General features: G+C 42.8%; 1 protein-coding gene and 1 long non-coding RNA gene across 2 annotated transcripts in view; one reads left to right on the forward strand and one right to left on the reverse strand.

Annotated features, from left to right (window-relative positions):
• LOC124264873 (ATP-dependent RNA helicase DDX42-like) overlaps positions 1-23,267 on the reverse strand; it is a 57,044-nt gene that overhangs the window by 21,345 nt on the left and 12,432 nt on the right. Inside the window, 12 exon segments of the mRNA XM_046699649.1 lie at positions 3,425-3,628; positions 4,539-4,619; positions 5,972-6,065; positions 6,962-7,059; positions 8,457-8,504; positions 8,904-9,003; positions 10,079-10,207; positions 11,193-11,261; positions 12,102-12,209; positions 13,207-13,326; positions 15,131-15,271; positions 17,101-17,251. Of these exon segments, the coding sequence (XP_046555605.1) occupies positions 3,425-3,628; positions 4,539-4,619; positions 5,972-6,065; positions 6,962-7,059; positions 8,457-8,504; positions 8,904-9,003; positions 10,079-10,207; positions 11,193-11,261; positions 12,102-12,209; positions 13,207-13,326; positions 15,131-15,271; positions 17,101-17,251 (1,343 nt within the window).
• LOC124264875 lies at positions 14,226-14,862 on the forward strand. Its single transcript, XR_006895280.1, has 2 exons — positions 14,226-14,484; positions 14,733-14,862. It is a non-coding gene; the product is annotated as an uncharacterized LOC124264875 (long non-coding RNA).

The following is a 23,267-nucleotide window of genomic DNA, read 5'->3' on the forward strand; positions in this document are numbered from 1 at the left end:
ACCACCCTTACAGGGCCCTCCGGCCCCCTACAGCCAAGAGCAGGTAACTCTAGACCGTAACCTCGTACCTCACTTTCCATGCTGAACGACGTCAGACAGAATGTGGGGAGGTGGGCGGGCGTACTCCAAGGAGGAATATATTCAAAGAATCTGAAACCTCTACAGGTTAGTTCGATTCTTTTTTATATATTCCTCCTTGGGGTACTTATAAGCATAAGACAGACTCCTAAAGACGGAGCTAAGGAGCGGCATTCTGTCTGCAGAAAACACCCCCAACAAGTAGTGGAATTTCCCAAGCTAAATACAGCAGAAAAAGCACACTTACCCGGTCACGTGTCCACCATAGCCAATCAGGCGGGGGCATGAGCCAGGGTCAGGGTCGAACATATGTAAATTGCCCAGCGAAACCTCGCTAATGCAAACTAACGAGACACACCCTCCCTCCTTCCCGTAATCTACTCGGAAGCGAAGATAAGGGTCCCGCAATAAGCCACCAGAAACGAAATGCCTTAATATATATATATTTAGCAAAGTTTCCAAGGCCAGTTAAGTCTACAGCAGAATGCAAAAGACATGGGAATAAAAACCATCACCACATAAAACCCGTCACCAAGGGAATATGTAAACAAGATTTTTAAAACCCAACACCAGTGTTAAAAATTTGGCATAGAATGGTTCACATAATAAAATCCTCGAAAGCTCAATCGGCTAGAGAGGTGGAACCATGCCCACTGGAGAGAACTGACTGACCGAACCGAGCACGCTCACTGGAGAGTCTGTCAAGTTGGTAATGACGGATGAACGTACTCGGACGGCTCCAAATAGCCGCGGAGCAGATCTCCTCAATGGGCAGGGCTGCAGCGTAAGCTTTCGATGTAGCAACTGCCCTAACCGAATGAGCTTTCAACCCTACAGGCGGGATACGCCCTGTTTGAGTATAGCTCATATGTATGGCAGAGACAAGCCACCGAGAAATGGTTGGCTTGGTCGCCGGAAGACCAGCCTGAACCCCACCATAACAACAAAACAATTGGTTACCCTTACGGGTACCCCTTGTTCGTTTGATATAAGCCTTAAGTGTCTTACGGACATCTAAGACGTGAGCATGTCGTAGAGAGGTACCAGACAGGGAAGGCTGAGTGAAAGCTGGGAGCTCAATAGGCGCCGTCACATGGAAGGAACTATCCTTCTTAGGACGGTAAGTATCAGGCAGCCGTATGCTAACTCTGTCTTTGTGAAAAACAGTAAGCGCGGGATCGGCCGACATTGCGTGAATATCCGGCACACGCCGGACACCCCTCTTCCTCATGATCAGTTTGGATGAGGCAACGTAAACACACCTCGTGCGTGTCCCTGACGGGAATGGCAGCGAGGCACGAAGTACAGGATTTAAACTGCAACAAGTAAAAAACCTGTGCAGCAATCAACCCCATACACACATACATATATGAAAAAACACGCATGGGCGACACAACTAATGCGACAACGTAGCATACAGTTGACAATAATCATAATACGCACTGCAACATAACTAACAATTATGACTTTTAGCGTAAGATAGAAAACGCTAGCAGCGGAAACGCCCTACATGTAACAACATATAAATAAAAGTACTATAACCACCTGTAACATTGAAAAACCACACGGGAAACCAATGAACAGGGAGGCTAGCGAAGGGACCTGTCCGCCATCTTGACACGCACCTGGCGAGCCGTCCGCGACAGTTACCAAGTTACAACTAGAAATTATGAATGAAAAAGTTCAGAACAAGCCTCCAAATCGCCCATGCAGGGAAAAAAGAGAACCATACATACAGTTGCTGTTTCTGACACACTCATAATTTTGCGCAGGGAAAAGAAACCTTCTTGAATGGACCCACGTCTTGCCGGTAAACGACAGCATGGAAAGTGAGGTACGAGGTTACGGTCTAGAGTTACCTGCTCTTGGCTGTAGGGGGCCGGAGGGCCCTGTAAGGGTGGTCTCACAAGACAAAACGTAGTTTTTGTTTTGTAAATATTTTTATTCAAATATTGTTACAACTGTCGTAGGGAATTTAAATGGACATTTAAATGCTTATAAGTACCCCAAGGAGGAATATATAAAAAAGAATGTTACTTTACTACAATTAGGGATTTGTACAAACAAACACTTGCTCTGTGTTAATTTAAACAAACCTACAACCTGAAATACCTACAACAAGCACCTGCTCATGGCAGTCTAATCAACAAACAAGCCCCTGGTCTTCCTCTGGTAATTTTACCCATTCTACAACCAGATACATCTACAAACAAGCACCTGCTCTTCCTCTGTTGATATTACCCATTCTACATCCAGATACATCTACAAACAAGCACCTGCTCTTCCTCTGTTGATTTTACCCATTCTACATCCAGATACATCTACAAACAAGCAACCTGCTCTTCCTCTGTTGATATTACCCATTCTACATCCAGATACATCTACAAACAAGCACCTGCTCTTCCTCTGTTGATATTACCCATTCTACATTCAGATACATCTACAAACAAGCAACCTGCTCTTCCTCTGTTGATATTACCCATTCTACATCCAGATACATCTACAAACAAGCACCTGCTCTTCCTCTGTTGATATTACCCATTCTACATCCAGATACATCTACAAACAAGCACCTGCTCTTCCTCTGTTGATTTTACCCATTCTACATCCAGATACATCTACAAACAAGCACCTGCTCTTCCTCTGTTGATTTTACCCATTCTACAACCAGATACATCTACAAACAAGCACCTGCTCTTCCTCTGTTGATTTTACCCATTCTACCACCAGATACATCTACAAACAAGCACCTGCTCTTCCTCTGTTGATTTTACCCATTCTACATCCAGATACATCTACAAACAAGCACCTGCTCTTCCTCTGTTGATTTTACCCATTCTACCACCAGATACATCTACAAACCAGCACCTGCTCTTCCTCTGTTGATTTGCCAAATTCTACCACCAGATACATCTACAAACAAGCAACCTGCTCTTTCTCTGTTGATTTTCCAAATTCTACCACCAGATACATCTACAAACAAGCAACCTGCTCTTTCTCTGTTGATTTGCCAAATTTTACCACCAGATACATCTACAAACAAAACACCCGCTCTTCCTCTGTTGATTTTCCAAATTCTACCACCAGATACATCTACAAACAAAACACCCGCTCTTCCTCTGTTGATTTTCAAAATTCTACCACCAGATACATCTACAAACAAGCAACCTGCTCTTTCTCTGTTGATTTTCAAATTCTACCACCAGATACATCTACAAACAAGCAACCTGCTCTTTCTCTGTTGATTTTCCAAATTCTACCACCAGATACATCTACAAACAAGCAACCTGCTCTTCCCATGGCAATCTAAGCTACTCTTCAACCACAGATATCAACAAATAAGCACCTGCTCTTCCAGTCCTGCCTATTCTGTGTGTGTGTGTGTCGATGTCCCTGGCTACGTCGTAGTTGACCACTGTGCGGATGTGGGGGATGTCGAGACCACGTGCAGCAACATCTGTAGCCACCAGTATTGGCATCTCTTTCTTTTTGAAGGCAGAGATGACATTATTCCTCTCATTCTGGTCCATGTCTCCGTGAAGCAGACCAACTGAAATATAACACATTCAGGCCACTGATTACTACATTATAACACCCCTCCTTTCACACACCCAGCCTCTTATCTTTCTATGGGCTTCTACAAATGATCAACCTTGCAGATGTGTGCTGTTTGTGTTCTTGCTGCCTAATTAAAAGAGACAAAATCATTATCCATATTCAGAAGAATAAAAGCTTAAAAGAAGATTGACTGACTGAGTTTGGTTTTACGCCGCTTTTAGCAAATTCCAGCAACATCACGGTGGGGGACACCAGAAATGGGCTTCACACATTGTACCCATGTGGGGATTCGAACCCGGTCTTCAGCGCATGCGAGGACGCTTTAACCACTAGGCTACCCCACCGCCCCTCTAAAAAGAAGAGAAAGTTGTATGACTGGAAAATATCATGAGCATGTGTTTAGGAAGTACTATCAAATAGTGATGATAAATGTGTGCATATCCTGGTGGAACCATCATAAACACATGCAATGCAAGTCAATTATTCATCTGAAAAAAACAATAGGGAACTGCATCAGATGTTTTTGTCACATCATACAAACAGTACTACAAAAGATTCCTTCATCATGTGCATCACATCCATCGTCACAAATTGCTTAACGTTACTTGTGTTAAGAGTTAGTGGTTAAAGGATCTAAAAATGGAGAACAAGAGAAATTCATGTAGAGCATATATGCTTTACTTAAGAAATGAAATATATGAAATTTCTCTATGAAAATCTTTAAAAAATCTGTTAAAATGATAGGTGTCCATTCAGGAGTGAAAACTTGCCTGATAAGTTTGATGGAGAAATAGGCAAAAGCTTATGAACGGATTGTTTCTAGTCAAGTGTGGGAACGATTTCAGTTCTACATCACATTTGTTGATAACCTGAGACCTAAAGTAACTTTTGTTCAAACTCACCAGTAAAGTCTCTGGCCTTCAGATTGGTAGCGAGTTCTTCACTGTTCAGCTTCCTTGTCACAAAGATCAACACAGAGCCCGCTGAATAAATATATCAAGTTTGTTATCACAAACATAATTTCCATTAGATGTTTAAGTAATATATACACAACACACAATTGATACACAATGGAGTGTCGTCACCTTGACAGCTATGGAAACTTGCTGCTGTAATTGACCTGCCCTGACATATTTGGGATCAAGTTAAGATTCTCTGCAGTGTCACTGATGACTGTCAGTGACGTATCTTGGATTGTCACAGTTAGAGTCAACAAAGGTTTCACTGCATATATGTTACACGGATGACCTTTGGATCTGCTTCAGGCAAATGTCATTAAAATCAAATGTTTTTGTGTCTGCATGAAGATTTGAAAACTCTCCAGTTAACAACATTATTGTTACAAGTGAACAAAGCTATTAGTGAGTATCGTTTGGAGAACCATTTACAGGCAGTTCCAAATGGAGGTGAGGTGAGGTGAAATTGGGTTTTACGTCGTGCTTGAGAATATTTCGCTCATATGACGACGTGCATGCGTATGTATGTGTATGTGCGGCTGCTTGTACTAGCCCAGACTGAAGCTGGTTTTATAGTGCTAGCCCACTGAGATACCATGCCGCAGTGAAGCATGAATACCCCACTCAGACACATTATACTGACTCCAAACCGACCAGTCCTTGTTGTACCCATTAATGCCGAGCGCCAGGCAGGAACCAACAAGTACCATATTTTAACGTCTTTTGGTATGACGCGGTCGGGGATCGAACCCGCGACCTTCCGCTCTCCGGGCGGACACTCTAACCACTACACCACGGAGGCGGTCTAGTTCCAAATGGACATAAGATAGGCTATAATAATATTGTATGAGATTTTCACACACACAATATCTACCAAACTAAAGTACATTCAAAGAAATGTTTGTACACTGCCAGATTTGACAGATATGAAGCCAAAAGTAAAAAAAAAAGTTACAGTTTACCAATTTGCCATGGTTGTCACAATTGTGGGTTTTCTTGAACTTGTATTGAGTCCGCCAGGCTCAAGGATGTTTGTTTGTTTGTTTGTTATTTAAAGCCAGTCAGTAATATTCCAGCTATACGATGGCAGTCTGCAAATACTTGAGCTTGAACCAGACAATACAGTGATGAACATAATGAGCATCAATCTACGCAATTGGGATACGATGACATGTGTCAAAAAGGTCAGAGAGCCTGACCACACGATCCTGTTAGTCGTCTCTTACGACAAGCATGGGTTACTAAAGACCAATTCTAACCCGTATTTTCACGTCGAACTAACTAGCACATTCCTAAAGGGAGTTTAAAAGATCATCCCACAGTGATGGATTGGATCAATGTATAAGATCTGGTTTTAATGAGAATGGATTCAAACATACTTGATGTGAACTCAACCAGTCGTTTGATGAGCCACGTCCACTTGGCGGGACCAGGGGGCAGGACTTCCACCGTCTGGGTGATGTCCTCGTTAGCCTGCAAGACACAAGTCACATGCAGTCTACAACTAAGTTTGACACATAGGTTGGAGGTGAGGTGAGGTGAAATTGGGTTTAACGTCGTACTTGAGACTATTTCGATCATATGACGACGTGCATGCGTGTGTATGTGTATGTGCGGCTGCTTGTACTAGCCCAGACTCAAGCTGGTTTTATAGTGCTAGCTCACTGAGATACCATGCCGCAGTGAAGCATGAATACCCCACTCAGACACATTATACTGACTCCGGGCCGACCAGTCCTTGTTGTACCCAGTATTGCCGAGCGCCAGGCAGGGACCACCACATACCATATTTTAACGTGTTTTGGTATGACGCGGTCGGAGATCGAACCCACGACCTTCCGCTCTCCAGGCGGACGCTCTACACGTAGGTTGGAATGTACTGCATAAATGACTAAGGTTTTACATCGCTTTCAGCCAATGTCTGCAATGTCATGGCAGGAGACACCAAAAGTGGGTGTTATACCCTTCTCCCTAGGCAATCTGTCTATCCACTCTGTTCTGGGGATGATGTAGCTAAGATGGATACTCAAAGGTAAGTCAAGTATGGTGTTGAAGTCCTTTTTATTCTTGGTAAGAATTCTCACACAAAGGACCTCAAATACTGCCTCGTTTTCCTGGTCTACACACACATAGATTCAAAAACTTCATGGAAGAACTTGTTAATTCCTTGTACAACTCTTAATACTACAAGTTCATCTAAGCCATTCTCTCAATATACAGAGAGAACCTCTCTAGTCAACAGTGGGGCCCAGAAACCATCTCATTTGTATTGACTACAGCCAACAACAGATCTATAATATTATAACTTAAACTGTTTTCAAGCATAATGCATGTTATTGTCTCCTCTCACTTTCTCACAAAGTACCCACCTCTCCTACTTAGCCCTGCACAACACGAATTGGGTCGATGAGGATGTCCCGAGCCAGTTTCTCTACTCTCCGTCTGAAGGTGGCGCTGAACAGCAATGCTGAAACGCAACCACAAAGTCAACACTTGGTCAAAAACAATAGAAAGAAAATGTTGAAATTTATTTTATTGAACAACGATTTCTCATTCATAAATAACTCCCATACCTTTGTCATCCTAGACAATAAGACACATCAAGATTAGGAGCTGTAGGGTCAGGAACACAAACATTAGGATCTCGAGAATAAAAGACTGCATGTTTAGGTAATCTGGAGTGAGTGAGTGAGTGAGTGAGTGAGTGAGTGAGTGAGTGAGTGAGTGAGTGAGTGAGTGAGTGAGTGAGTGAGTGAGTGAGTGAGTGAGTGAGTGAGTGAGTGAGGTGAGTGAGTGAGGAGTGAGTGAGTGAGTGAGTGAGTGAGTGAGTGAGTGAGTGAGTGAGTGAGTGAGTGAGTGAGTGAGTGAGTGAGTGAGTGAGTGAGTGAGTGAGTGAGTGAGTGAGTGAGTGAGTGAGTGAGTGAGTGAGTGAGTGAGTGAGTGAGTGAGTGAGTGAGTGAGTGAGTGAGTGAGTGAGTGAGTGAGTGAGTGAGTGAGTGAGTGAGTGGTTTTACGTCGCTTTTTAGCAATATTCCAGCAATATCACGGCGGGGGACACCAGAAAATGGGCTTCACACATTGAAGTAATCTAGAATCAGAGCTAGAGACATAAAGACTAGGTGAGTGAGTGAGTGAGTTTAGTTTATGTCATTTTTAGCAATATCCCAGTAATATCACAGCGGGGAACACCAGAAATGGACTTCACACATTATAACCATGTGGGGAAATGAACCTGGGTCGTCAGCATGACAAGCCCACGCTTTAACCACTAGGCTACCTTCCCGCCCTGCATGGGTAAGCTGGTGATAAACCATGACATATCATGACATATCAGGGTTTGCAGGGATGGGGTGGGGTGTTTTTCTGTTCAACGCTGCACTCAGCTATCTTCTAGCTATATGGCGGCTGTAAATAATCGAGTCTGGACCAGACAATCCAGTGATCAACTGCATGAGCATCAATCTACGCAACTGAATGTTATATGCAGACGTGTGTCAACCAAGTAGGTTGTCCTGACCACCCGATCACGTTAGCTGCCTCTTAAGACAAGCATGGGTTGCTAAAGACCAATTCTAATCCGGATCTTCATGGGTTGGTAAATATGGGATTTAATCCTATGATCACATGTTTCTAGTACATCCAAGGTAACCCACCAGAGAAAATTGTTGTTTTTCAGATGACTTGGCCGCATTTGTCATCCTGACAATAACTGAGTATCAGAAACTCACAGAAAACATTTACAACAGACCAACAGGCAATCTTAAAACTGAGTCAAAATGTTCCTTTTTTCAAAATCTGAATAGTGCTTCAAAGAAAACACTCAGGTAATATGACTCAACTCCAAGACATGTAGCAAGTACTCACTCTGTCGGTCTGGGCGAACATGGTCGGCTATAGATCTCACTTGTGGCTCTGAAATGAATTAGAAACAAGACTATTAAATAGCTCTGACTTCTTCTTTACTCAACAAGACCACAAAACACCCATGAAATTCAGAATTTGGAGTGCGCACGTGTGACAACACCAACTTTGGTACAATGTTATCAAACTACAGAACACTAGAGCTGGTGTGCATTTGGATATAAGCTAAAAAACAAACAACTTATTGATCATTTGATATTGTAAATAAAGCCAATGTCAAACATGCAGCCCACCCAGTTAACATCAAACCTTGAAAATGTCATACACATCGTCATACTCCATGTCATCACTCATCGAAAACCCATATTAAGCATGCAGTCTGTCAAACAACAGTTAACACTGTGCCCTGAAAATGTCATACACATCGTCATACTCCATGTCATCACTCACCAAAGCCCATGTCAAACATGCGGTCTGCCTCGTCATACACCAGGTATGTTACTCGTCGCAGGTTGGTAGCCTTTTTCTTCACAAGGTCGATCAACCTGCCCTATAACATGAGGAGAGTAACAGTCAAAATTGATCATGGTGTTTTGTTTCCACTGCTATGATGCTGACCAAAGGAACTTATTCTGTAGTGCATTATATAGTATGACCAGAAATTATTGAGAATTTTAGGAATATGTTTAATTGGATTTCTAGTATAAACAACCTTGACCAGCAATCAAGTGCTTGGTTTCATTCAAGAGAGACAACTCCGTTAATCCTTTTTCATTAGTTTGTTTATTGCTAGCAGACGACATTTTCAATGATCCTCAGTATGGATGATTTAGAGAAGAGGAAGTTGATTTTAGAGTATTATAACAAGGACATCAGATCAGCTAAAGTGATTTCAAGTAGAACAGACATCCCTTTGTCCACTGTTTATCGTGTTTTGAAAAATATTGCAAATGGATATGTCATTGAGCACCAGGGAGGCGCAGGTAGGCCTACAAAATTGACTGTCCGTGACAAGAGGCGGCTTGGTATTCTTGTTTCTAAAAACAAACGAAGGAGTTTAGAAAATTTAAGGCTGGATATGATTGATAGAGGAACTGTGGCTGTCTGTAAGGAGACAATTAGAACTGAGCTGCATGCAATGCACAGATATTCTCGAGGGACATTTACTTCCATCTGCTCACGTGTTCTATGAAAATTTTTGGATTTTCCAGCAGGACAACGACCCAAAACATCGTTCAAAGCATTCACAGGCCTAGTTTCGGACCCAAAATATGACATAATTAGATTGGCCAAGCTATAGCCCTGACCTAAATCCAATAGAAAGTGTTTGGGGACTTATGAAGGAAAGTGTCAATAAGAAAAATCTGACAAATATTGCTGAAATGAAAGAAGAGGTGGTCCGATATTGGGACAGCATGGACCACGACTTTCTAACTTCTTTGATCAGTAGTATGCCCCGCCGCATTGAAGCATGCATTGCTGCCCTAGCTTAAACCTCAAATTCCCACAAATGCCATCACATTAGTCATAACTCCCCCTTATCATGGTGCATCCCACAATTACACCAGAGCTCCTTCAATCAGTAACAAATATTCTAGAATCTGAGATGGTAATGAGGCACTAACGGGCGTGGCCACCATGATCTCGCAGCCCTCCTGACAAGCCTTGGTCTGCTCCCACATGCTGCCTCCACCGTAGGCACACACCACGCGGATGTTGTACACTTTCCCAAACTTCTTAGCCTCTTGATATATCTGGGGGAAGAAAACACCAGTACTGAGGAACTCCAGCTCTAAGACTTTCATACACAGACTTGAGACAATCACAGTGCTAGGATAATTTAAACTCCAGGGTCCACTTGCACAAAACGATCTTAGCCCTAAGGTGATCGTAACTCCCATATTTAACATATAGGCCTACGACTATCACAGCGATAAGATCGCTTTGTGCAATTGGATCCTGCGCTTTAACCTGGACATACGAAAATCATAAAGCTGTGACTATCATAACCTTGATACTTTAACACAAACTTAAGATAGTCACCGTGTTACAATCACTTTCTGATACTGTAAATGAGCCATGTCTTACACTTACGCTATAACATGGCTGAAACTCTCATACTTTAACATAGACTTGCAAACATTGTAGCACTAAGATCACACTGTGGAACCAGCCCCTTCGTATGTACAGTTCAAATTCTGACTAACAACTAGGTGAGGTGAGGTGAAATTGGGTTTAACGTCGTGCTTGAGAATATTTCGCTCATATGACGACGTGCATGCGTGTGTATGTGTATGTGTGGCTGCTTGTACTAGCCCAGACTGAAGCTGGTTTTTCTGCTCTCGACTAATAATTAACTTTGTGTGTTACGTCCAATTGTTATGACATTGATCCATCTATCACTTGATGATTACTGTAATTACTTGATAAAAGCGTTTCACACAAGGCACTGACTGCAATGTCAACACCTAATGTGAACATTTGCCACTCACTCAATTAGAATTTAATAAAAACAAATTATCATATCAGGAACAGCTTATGGAAGTGTTAAACCAATCTGAAAGGCTAGTGGTTAAAGCATGTTTGTAAAATCAGAATTGATTATTGTTTTTTAGCAGGATCTGTAGTCATCTTTTCTCAGTTGTCAATTTAGATTAATAACATACAACAGGTATGACAACAGGTATGACAACAGGTATGATAATTAGCATAATCAGGAATTCAGCATGATCATATCACCTGTTGTGACAATTCTCTTGTTGGCGCCAGGATCAATCCGATTGGTCCATCGCCAGGCTCTAACTCTTTCTGCAGAAAAAAACAACATGTCTGAATACAGGGGAAGATATTTGCCACAGGGCACTCAAAAAGATACTTAGGAGAGCCATTGGGAACGTAAGTATGACAAAACAAGAACATTATCTTAGTTAAGCAGAGATGCCAACCCTATTTTGGGCCTAAGTGTAATACTAGAGGTCAGAAAGTGTAATTTGGACCTAAAAAGTGTAATATCTTCCTGATCGCTTCAACATGGTATAATGGTTTTCACTGAAAAGGAAGATTCTAGACAGAAACACATGTGACCAATCACAATGAAGCTCCATACATCGAAAATTGTTGGTCATGTGACTCAAAATACTTTAATTCCTTGCAAGTTAATTGGAATGAGGGCGATGCTAAGAGTAACTTCTGTCAGTGCAAGGCCATTTCTGCACCCCTGCACCTGTGCATTACCAAACACTTCCCTGTGAAAATCTATCCACTTTATTGATTTTTTCAGAAAATAGATAAGCCGTAATTTTCGCAGATTAAGTGGAATGGCGTATTTAATGGTCAAAATGTAATACCACTAAAGCGTAAGGTTGGCATCTCTGGTTAAGGATATTCACTATAGCTAGATACAAAGGTTTGACACATCTTCTTGCAGGGAGGCCTCATTTATGTGCAAAATTTGATTTCAATGACACTGTTTATACTTTACATATCGGTCATATTTTGAATAGAAACATGAAGATTATTCTTAAAGCACTTGATCCAATATTAATCATGATTTACCTGTCTCCAGAGCAATATTAATCATGATTATCGACAAGAATTACTGTTGGTGTACCCCATCACTGTGTGCCTTTGTGTGTGTCAGCCACTCACCTGGTCCATGATGTGGATGAGCAGAGGCCACACGAACGCTGCAGTTTTTCCACTTCCTGTCTTGGCAATACCGATGATGTCCCTTCCACTCATCGCTATGGGAACACCCTGGTGGCAATACATCGAATGATACATTGAACTATCCAAGCACTGCAACTCACACTAGTGTCCCTGTTAGCTGAATTATTATAGGATATTTATAGAGTGCACATATCCGTGCAAATAGTACATGCTCAAGGCGCTGCTTTTTTTCTCTCGATCATTGGATGTCAATCTCAACGGCACATCGTATTACCAATCTCAACTCCCTGGGAGCATACAAATCTTGCAGCCACTAGGTGCACCAAGTTATTGCAGCTTCCCATCCATATGAGGTACCCATTTACAGATGGGTGGACATGGCTGATGGCAACACTTGTACACCCTTTGTTGCTAATTAAAACCACGTTCTTCACAAAGACTTCCTAATACTTTGGTAACTTCAAAAATAGAAGAGTGGAAGGTGGGTCTTTTTACTCATAAACATGTCATGCAAAACACCTTAGCAGCAAGTATTTTTTGTTACCTTAACTTGGCATTCAGGAGACTAACAGGACTGGCTGGCTTGGACAGTACAACCACAGACAGACTGAGTTGGGAACACTCTGTGGGCGTACATTCTTACCTGGGACTTGGACAGTACAACCACAGACAGACTGGGTTGGGAACACTCTGGGCTGGTACATTCTTACCTGGCCTGGCTGGCTTGGACAGTACAACCACAGACAGACTGAGTTGGGAACACTCTGTGGGCGTACATTCTTACCTGGGCCTGGATGGCTTGGACAGTACAACCACAGACAGACTGGGTTGGGAACACTCTGTGGGCGTACATTCTTACCTGGGCCTGGATGGCTTGGACAGTACAACCACAGACAGACTGGGTTGGGAACACTCTGTGGGCGTACATTCTTACCTGGGCCTCGATGGCTTGGACAGTACAACCACAGACAGACTGGGTTGGGAACACTCTGTGGGCATACATTCTTACCTGGGCCTGGATGGCTTGGACAGTACAACCACAGACAGACTGAGTTGGGAACACTCTGTGGGCGTACATTCTTACCTGGGCCTGGATGGGCATTGGTTGTGTATACTCCGCCTTCCGTACTGTGTGCAACAACTGCTCATCAAAGCCGAGGTGAGCGAAACTGGTGACAGGTCGTGGGGGATCAACACCAGATACCTGCATACAGTGTAACAGGTGAGGTAATTACAAAAGGAAAATGAATCTGAATTTAGATATCTGGGCCTCCTTTCACAAAGCACTAAGCAGGGCTCGATTTAAAGGATGTTAACCTACTTGCACCAGGTGCAACCTAAGATAAAAAACTAGTTGCACCAGACAAATTCCAGTTGCACTGCTTTTATTGCAATATGTAATGAAAGAAATATGCTATTGAATTATTTAGATGGTTTATTCAGAAGTTTACCCACTCAAAAGACTAATACCTAGGTTGCACTTTGTAATATTGGGTTGCACCGGTGCAAGTAACAAAGCACTAAATCGAGCCCTGCTAAGGTGATCGTAAGTCACTTAGGTAACCTTAGTGCAATGTTAAGGAATGGGAGTTAAGGTTAACCTTAGTAAAGGTTGCTTTGTGAAAGGAGCCCCTGGATCATAAAGTGACTGACTGACTGACTGAGTTTGGTTTTACGCCGCTTTTAGCAATATTCCAGCTCCATCACGGCGGGGGACACCAGAAATGAGCTTCACACATTGTACCCATGTGGGGATTCGAACCCGGGTCTTCGGCGTGACGAGCCAACGCTTTAACCATTAGGCTACCCCACCGCCCCGATCATAAAGTGAAATAACAAATATGACTTTTACTTTCTCGTTGCATCAATGTTAACACGGTCATGAATCTTGACTATCTTGTGAAATAATGCATTTAACACATATCTTGACCCAACACTTGCATGAGATTAACCGATGTTCCCATAACAACAGTCCATATATTATTGTAAATGCAAGATTTCTTACATTTATTTCAGTGTACAAATTCTTTCAAATGAAATTGTTTACTAAGTTGTGACAATTGGTTTTAAGTATTTTATCCATGGTGGTCCAATAATTAAAACACTTCAATAATATCTAAAGTTCATTTCCATTTAAATCCTTATCAATCAAAAGTGTAAGCAATGTTTACATGTGGCCCAGTAAATTTCCATTACCCTGTGGCCTTAACCTTCATGTGTGATGTCAAAGGTCACAGGTCACATCATGACCTCTCCAAAGCTCATGCATTTTGGAGCACATGCTTGCCAGTGTGTATTGGACCTCCATGCTGCCTGGTTGTCACCCAGCTGACTGTAAGCTGAACTATGTAAAGACACATATGTGAGTACTTTACCCTTTCATTGCTAGGTTGTACTATTTCTAAATTACAATGAAATTGTATATATGCCAAAATGTTAATTGGTTGTGTAAAATTTGTTAATATATTTCACACAATTATTTGTAAATTTGTAGTTGTTACTTTTGCAATTTCAATGTATTCACATATCATTCGAAAGTAATATTGAATGTTATGTACTATGAAACTTGTACATTTTCTGAATTTTATCGAAAGCTATTGTTTGTTGTAGTTTTCTGAACCTCATCAACAATTCTACTCCTCAACTCAACGCAACTAATATTCATCAAGTCCTCAGCCGCAGCCATGTATTATGAACTGTAATTCCTTAAATATCAAAACAATAAACCCTGTTGATGCGAGTATCAGTTTTTGTGTTCTGCATTAACAATTATATTGCCTACAAAGAAGACAATGTGACTCAAAAACCCATCAGTAGATCCTGGCAACTACTAAGGGTCATAATGCTGCAACACAACTTGTTTCATCAAAGAGGGTCTGAAATTTAAAAACCCTTCTGTAGATCCTGTCAGGACACAAGTCATCTAACAATTTGATGGAGTTGAAACCACTGTGCCACCAGCTAAATCCGAACAAACAAATGATTAAATGAACCCCACGTAATCTGACCTTGATTCCAAGTTTGAAGCGAAGGTCGTCTAGTTCCTGCTTTGTCAGACTCTTGATATCATCATGTGGCACGTAGAAATTCTTGATGAAACTGTTGTACTCTATCTCCGAGTGGTCTATTGGTGGCAGGGGGTCGATCATCTGTGTTTGAGATAATGTTATTGATAATGTTGTTACAATCCTAGACAGTTAACAACATCAACAAATCGCAGAGAGCAGCACTTTGTTGGGAGGTTGAACAGCACATGATTCCATATTTGTACATTCCATAATTGTATATTCTGTTTTATTATGCAAGCATATTTTTCCGGCTACCTGATTGGTCTAGAGGCGGTCACGTGACCATTGACAGAAAAGCATATTGACTCCAACCCAGGTCCGACCAAAAGTCATATTGACTTGAGTTACCATGACGTCAAGCTATGACGTCATTCTATTGTTTACATGTCACAGTATTGTTGACATAACGTTATTGGTTTTGTAGTGAAAATAAAATTACTTTTCTTGACTAAATGGACATGTTTTGGAATTTAGAAGCTCTTTTTTCGGTAATTACATAATAAAACAATTATAGACTGGCGAATTCAGTCAATACCTGTTTTTATGGACCCACGAAAAGCAATTTTGACCGAGGACGAAACCGAAGTCCGAGGTCAATATTGCTTTTCGCAGGTCCATAAAAACAGTTATTGACCAAATTCGCCAGTCTATAATTGTATAGTAGCATTCATGTGACCTCTGGCCCTTGTGATAAATAAGACTGTCTACCCATCTTGTGTCAAATAACATGAGGATGAGTGCCAGTGAGTTTTACGCCGCTTTTAGCAATATTCCAGCAATATATCGAGGCACACCAGAAATGGGCATCACACATTGTACCATGTTGGAAATCAAACCCTGGTATTCAGCGTGATGAGCGTATACTTTAAACACTAGGACAATCACAACCCCAAACATGAGGATGATATCTGTTTTTCTCAAAAATCAATTTGAGAACCAAATCTTTGGTTTCATCCATTGCAGATGTTTATCCAGATCTGCTCACAAGCCAATATTCACCTCTGAAGCTATAGCAAATTTCACTAGAATTTCCAAATTGGAATAAAAACATCCAGATTATATGAATAAAATAGTGACTTTTCACAATTTGCCCCCTGAGGGTGTTTTGTTTGTAAGCTTTGTAAAATCCCTGTACACATAAGTTTGTTTTGTTTTTGTTTTTTTGTAATTTAAATATTATTTCTGAATCCCTTTACAGTCAAAACCAAGCAGCCAGGGACAGCTCAGTCTGAAGATGTACAGTAATGTAATGGGATACAGGTGGAAATTGTTACGAAACAAGACAATCCATTCACTCACCATTCACACAAGTACAAGATTATTTTTAATTATTAAACATATTAATACCATAATTAATTCAATCGTCTTTGAATAAGCCATGATATAAGAGCCATTTCAAATAAAACTCGTCGTTACAGCTTTTGTTAAAGAAAATACATTTTTCAATACAATATCTCAGTCTCAACACACTTCTGAACTGAGCAATATTTGGTAAAACAGAATTGAGCTTGCATTTGTACAAGTAATATTTTCCCAATAATATGAACAAGTCAAAAAACAGAGTCAGTAAAAACATTTTTCTTACAACCAAAAATTATCAGTTCCATAGTGAGATTGAGATCATGGATGTGGTCACAACCTTCTGTTAAATAAGGTAAAAATTTTGACCAAAAGGTTTGCACAAATTCACATTCCAATAACAAGTGACAAATAGACTCTGTTTCTTCATTACAGAATGAACATAAGTTAGAATCTCTTATTTTAACTCTTTTAAGAAATGTGTTGGCTAGCATCCTTACACATACTGGTGGTACCTAAAATATGGCTGACTACTTAGATTGTTTCACATCAGAACAAAATGTTGTTTCTACAATCATGGTTAATTTTAGTTTTCCTCCACTGTCACTTACCTTATTTCGCTCTGGGAGGATGACGTTACCATCTTCATCATACTCAATGCCATCGTCTTCATCAACTACGACACCTGCCATGGGGTTTTCCTCCATGTAGCGGAAGTAAGATTCCATCTCATCCTCCTGGTCAATGTCGTCCCGCACACCCCTAACAAACAGGACCACACACATTCAACATACACCATGTCTAGGATCTACCTAGGACTGAAAGGAGCTGCTCACTGGGTTTCTCATTTATAGATATTTGTCTGGTTCCGCACTGGGCCTAAGAAGGACCTATACAGGATGGCTCCACACTGGGTAAAGAAGACCTATACAGTTTGGCTCCACACTTGGTATAAGGAGGACATATACAGTGTGTCTCCACACTTGGTATCAGGAGGACATATACAGTTTGGCTCCACACTGGGTATAAGGAGGACATATACAGTGTGTCTCCACACTTGGTATCAGGAGGACATATACAGTTTGGCTCCACACTGGGTATAAGGAGGACATATACAGTGTGGCTCCACACTGGGTTTAAGGAGGACATATACAGTGTGGCTCCACACTGGGTATAAGGAGGACATATACAGTGTGGCTCCACACTGATAATAAGGAGGACATATACAATGTGGCTCCACACTTGGTATCAGGAGGACATATACAGTTTGGCTCCACACTGGGTATAAGGAGGACATATACAGTGTGGCTCTACACTGGGTTTAAGGAGGACATATACAGTGTGGCTCCACACTGATAATAAGGAGGACATATACAATGTGGCTCCACACTTGGTATCAGGAGGACATATACAGTTTGACTCCACACTGGGTATAAGGAGGACATATACAGTGTGGCTCCACACTGGGTATAAGGAGGACATATACAGTGTGGCTCCACACTGATAATAAGGAGGACATATACAATGTGGCTCCACACTTGGTATCAGGAGGACATATACAGTTTGGCTCCACACTGGGTATAAGGAGGACATATACAGTGTGGCTCTACACTGGGTTTAAGGAGGACATATACAGTGTGGCTCCACACTGATAATAAGGAGGACATATACAATGTGGCTCCACACTTGGTATCAGGAGGACATATACAGTTTGGCTCCACGCTGGGTATAAGGCATTCTCTTCCCACAGAGAGTTACTTGTCATATCTTCCTACGAACCTCTGTTCTAATACGGCCCTTTCATGGTGCGAGTGTTCAGGATTCGTGATTGGTTGCAATCAGATTTAGTTGTGCAATCAGCGACGTTGTTTCAAAAGTGATCATTCGCAAGGCCTCGGTTATTTCCGTATGCTTCGGGAAAACTAGAACCTCTTTCCCTGCGCGATGCGCAAACGTTTCTTATAGACAGAACTCAGTCATGTAAATGGCGGATCAATGGCATCTTCATCTCCCTCGTTGACAACAGACAAGCTAGCCATTAAATGTCTTGTGTGTCACATCAACACAAGTTCCTGGCAGAGGAGGGATAATTTTGACCCAACATTTGCTTGTATTAGTCAAGTTGATGTAACACGCGTTCTGATTGGACAGAAAGAAGGGAGATAATTCGTGTTGCGATTTTTTAACGCTAGGGGATTTTACGAGAACTGGGAAATACGACCGTATTAGAACAGAGGTTCGTAGGAAGAAATGACAAGTAACCTCTGTGGGAAGAGAATGGGTATAAGGAGGACATATACAGTGTGGCTCCACACTGGGTATAAGGAGGACATATACAATCGGGCTCCACACTGGGTATAAGGAGGGCCTAGACAGGATGGCTCCACACTGGGTATAAGGAGGGCCTAGACAGGATGGCTCCACACTGGGTATAAGGAGGACCTAGACAGGATGGCACCACACTGGGTATAAGGAGGACCTAGACAGGATGGTTCCACACTTGGTATAAGGAGGACATATACAGTGTGGCTCTACACTGGGTATAAGGAGGACATATACCACACTGGGTATAAGGAGGACCACACTGTGTATAAGGAGTATAAGGAGGACATATATAGTGTGGCTCCACACTGGGTATAAGGAGGACCTATACAGGATGGCTCCACACTGGAGTACCTATACAGGATGGCTCCACACTGGGTATAAGGAGGACCTAGACAGGATGGCTCCACACTGGGTATAAGGAGGACCTAGACAGGTTGGCTCCACACTGGGTATAAGGAGGACAGGATGGCTCCACACTGGGTATAAGGAGGGTCTATACAGGATGGCTCCACACTGGGTATAAGGAGGACCTAGACAGGATGGCTCCACACTGGGTATAAGGAGGGTCTATACAGGATGGCTCCACACTGGGTATAAGGAGGACCTAGACAGGATGGACCTAAGGAGGGTATACAGGATGGCTCCACACTGGGTATAAGGAGAGGAGGATGGCTCCACACTGGGTATAAGGAGGACCAGGATGGCTCCACACTGGGTATAAGGAGGACCTAGACAGGATGGCTCCACACTGGGTATAAGGAGGACCTAGACAGGATGGCTCCACACTGGGTATAAGGAGGACCTAGACAGGATGGCTCCACACTGGGTATAAGGAGGACCTAGACAGGATGGCTCCACACTGCATATGGAGGACCTATAAGGATGGCTCCACCTATACAGGATGGCTCCACACAGGATGGCTCCACACTGGAGGACCTAGACAGGATGGCTCCAAACTTGGTATAATGAGAGGGACCTCCACACAGGTATGGACTCCACACTGGGTATAAGGAGGACCTAGACAGGATGGCTCCACACTGGGTATAATGAGGACCTAGACAGGATGGCTCCACACTGGGTATAAGGAGGACCTAGACAGGATGGCTCCACACTGGGTATAAGGAGGACCTAGACAGGATGGCTCCACACTGGGTATAAGGAGGACCTAGACAGGATGGCTCCACACTGGGTATAAGGAGGACATATACAGGACCTATACAGCTCCACACTGGGTATAAGGAGGACATATACAGCTCCACACTGGTATAAGCTCCACAGCATGGCTCCATTATGAGGACCTATACAGCATGGCTCCACACTGGGTCAGGACATATATAGTGTGGCTCCACACTGGGTATAAGGAGGACATATACAGTGTGGCTCCACACTGGGTATAAGGAGGACATATACAGTGTGGCTCCATACTGGGTAAAGAGGACATATACAGTGTGGCTCCCAGCTGGGTATAAGAAGGACCTATACAGCATGGCTCCACACTGGGTATAAGGAGGACATATACAGTGTGGCTCCATACTGGGTATAAGGAGGACCTAGACAGGATGGCTCCAAACTTGGTAAAATGAGGACCTAGACAGGATGGCTCCACACTGGGTATAAGGAGGACCTAAACAGGATGGCTCCAAACTGGGTATAAGGAGGACATATACAGGATGGCTCCAAACTTGGTATAATGAGGACCTAGACAGGATGGCTCCACACTGGGTATAAGGAGGACCTAGACAGGATGACTCCACACTGGGTATAAGGAGGACCTAAACAGGATGGCTCCACGCTGGGTATAAGGAGGACATATACAGGATGGCTCCAAACTTGGTATAATGAGGACCTAGACAGGATGGCTCCACACTGGGTATAAGGAGGACCTAGACAGGATGACTCCACACTGGGTATAAGGAGGACCTAAACAGGATGGCTCCACGCTGGGTATAAGGAGGACCTAGACAGGATGGCTCCACACTGGGTATAAGGAGGACCTAGACAGGATGGCTCCACACTGGGTATAAGGAGGGTCTATACAGCATGGCTCCACACTGGGTATAAGGAGGACATATACAGTGTGGCTCCACACTGGGTATAAGGAGGACATATACAGCATAGCTCCACACTGGGTATTATGAGGACCTATACAGCATGGCTCCACACTGGGTCAGGACATATATAGTGTGGCTCCACACTGGGTATAAGGAGGACATATACAGTGTGGCTCCACACTGGGTATAAGGAGGACATATACAGTGTGGCTCCATACTGGGTAAAGAGGACATATACAGTGTGGCTCCCAGCTGGGTATAAGAAGGACCTATACAGCATGGCTCCACACTGGGTATAAGGACATATACAGTGTGGCTCCACACTGGGTATAAGGAGGACGTATACAGCAAGGCTCCACACTGGGTATAAGGAGGACATATGCAGCATGGCTCCACACTGGGTATAAGGAGGACATATACAGCAAGGCTCCACACTGGGCATAAGGAGGACCTATACAGCATGGCTCCGCACTCGGTAAGTATGACCTATACAGCATGGCTCTGCACTGGGTAAGTAGGACCTATACAGCATGGCTCCACACTGAGTATAAGGAAGACCTATACAGCATGGCTCCACACTGGGTAAGTAGGACCTATACAGCATGGCTCTGCACTGGGTAAGTAAGACCTATACAGCATGGCTCCACACTGAGTATAAGGAAGACCTATACAGCATGGCTCCACACTGGGTAAGTAGGACCTATACAGCATGGCTCAAAACTGAGTATAAGGAAGACCTATACAGCATGGCTCCACACTCGGTAAGAAGGACCTATACAGCATGGCTCCACACTGAGTATAAGGAAGACCTATACAGCATGGCTCCACACTGGGTAAGTAGGACCTATACAGCATGGCTCAAAACTGAGTATAAGGAGGACCTATACAGCATGGCTCCACGCTGGGTAAGGTATAAGGAGACCCACACATGGCTCCCACTGAGGCATGAGAATCCAAAGAACCTATACAAGACCTTACAGCATGGCTCCACACTGCCAAGTAGGAAGTGAATTAGACCTATACAGCATGGTCCAACACTGGGTCAGCAATATTCCAAAACTGAGTATAAGGAAGACCTATACAGCATGGCTCCACACTGGGTAAGTAGGACCTATACAGCATGGCTCCAAACTGAGTATAAGGAAGACCTATACAGCATGGCTCCACACTGGGGACCTATAAGTAGGCTCCACACTGACCCTATACAGCATGGCTTAAAACTGAGTATAAGGAAGACCTATACAGCATGGCTCCACACTCGGTAAGTAGGACCTATACAGCATGGCTCCACACTGAGTATAAGGAAGACCTATACAGCATGGCTCCACACTGGGTAAGTAGGACCTATACAGCATGGCTCAAAACTGAGTATAAGGAAGACCTATACAGCATGGCTCCACACTCGGTAAGTAGGACCTATACAGCATGGCTCAAAACTGAGTATAAGAAGGACCTGTACAGCATGGCTCCACGCTGGGTAAGGAGACCCACACACCTTTCCCGAGGCATGAGAATCCAAAGAACCTATTCTGTACAGTTTACCCTGGCTACAATGCCAACATTTGTTCAGGAAGTGAATTAGTGAGTGAGTTCAGTTTAACACCGGTTTCAGCAATATTCCAGCAATATCACAGAGGGGGACATCAGAAATTTGCTTCACACATTGTGCCCATGTGGGGAATCAACCCAATTGTTCAGTGTGACGAACAGTGATTAAGGAAGCCATTCCAGTGTGTCAACACTACATCATACATGACTATGTATGTACACTTAATACAAAATCAGTGTAGTGTAGAGAGATCTGTACATACATTTATCAAGTTCATGAATATGCAATACCAATAGAGAAAAATATAACATTGTTATTTTTTGTGCACTGACTGAACATAGCAAAGCAATTAGCACCATATTGACAAGGTGGAATCCGTTGGGGTGTAATGAAGTCATTAATGAAAACAGTTGTTTGTTTACGGAATATGTCCATAATTTATTCACACAATATATGATTTCCATCAGTTTGAGCCATGGCAGTCATATGTAAAAACATCAATTTATACGGAGCAGTGGCTTTCCTGGATCTAATTGAGTCATACCTAGCATCTGTAAAATATCACCTGTTGAAACAAGTCTAAAGGATTCATTCTTAATTACGTTAAAGAAGGATTAAACAACTACCTTACTGACTGAGTTTGGTTTTACGCCGCTTTTAGCAATATTCCAGCAATATCACGGCGGGGAACACCAGAAATGGGCTTAACATATTGTGCCCATGTGGGGAATCAACCTCGGTCTTCTGACGGATCGTCGAGCCAACGCTTTAACCACTAGGCTACCCCACCGCCCCTAAACAACTACCTTAGCCTTAATCATAGCAGTTGGTGCGCCAAGTATGATCACCTGGC

The sequence above is a fragment of the Haliotis rubra genome, unplaced genomic scaffold, assembly GCF_003918875.1.
Source record: "Haliotis rubra isolate DU_JTF1 unplaced genomic scaffold, ASM391887v1 Scf95, whole genome shotgun sequence".
NCBI lineage: Eukaryota > Metazoa > Mollusca > Gastropoda > Lepetellida > Haliotidae > Haliotis > Haliotis rubra.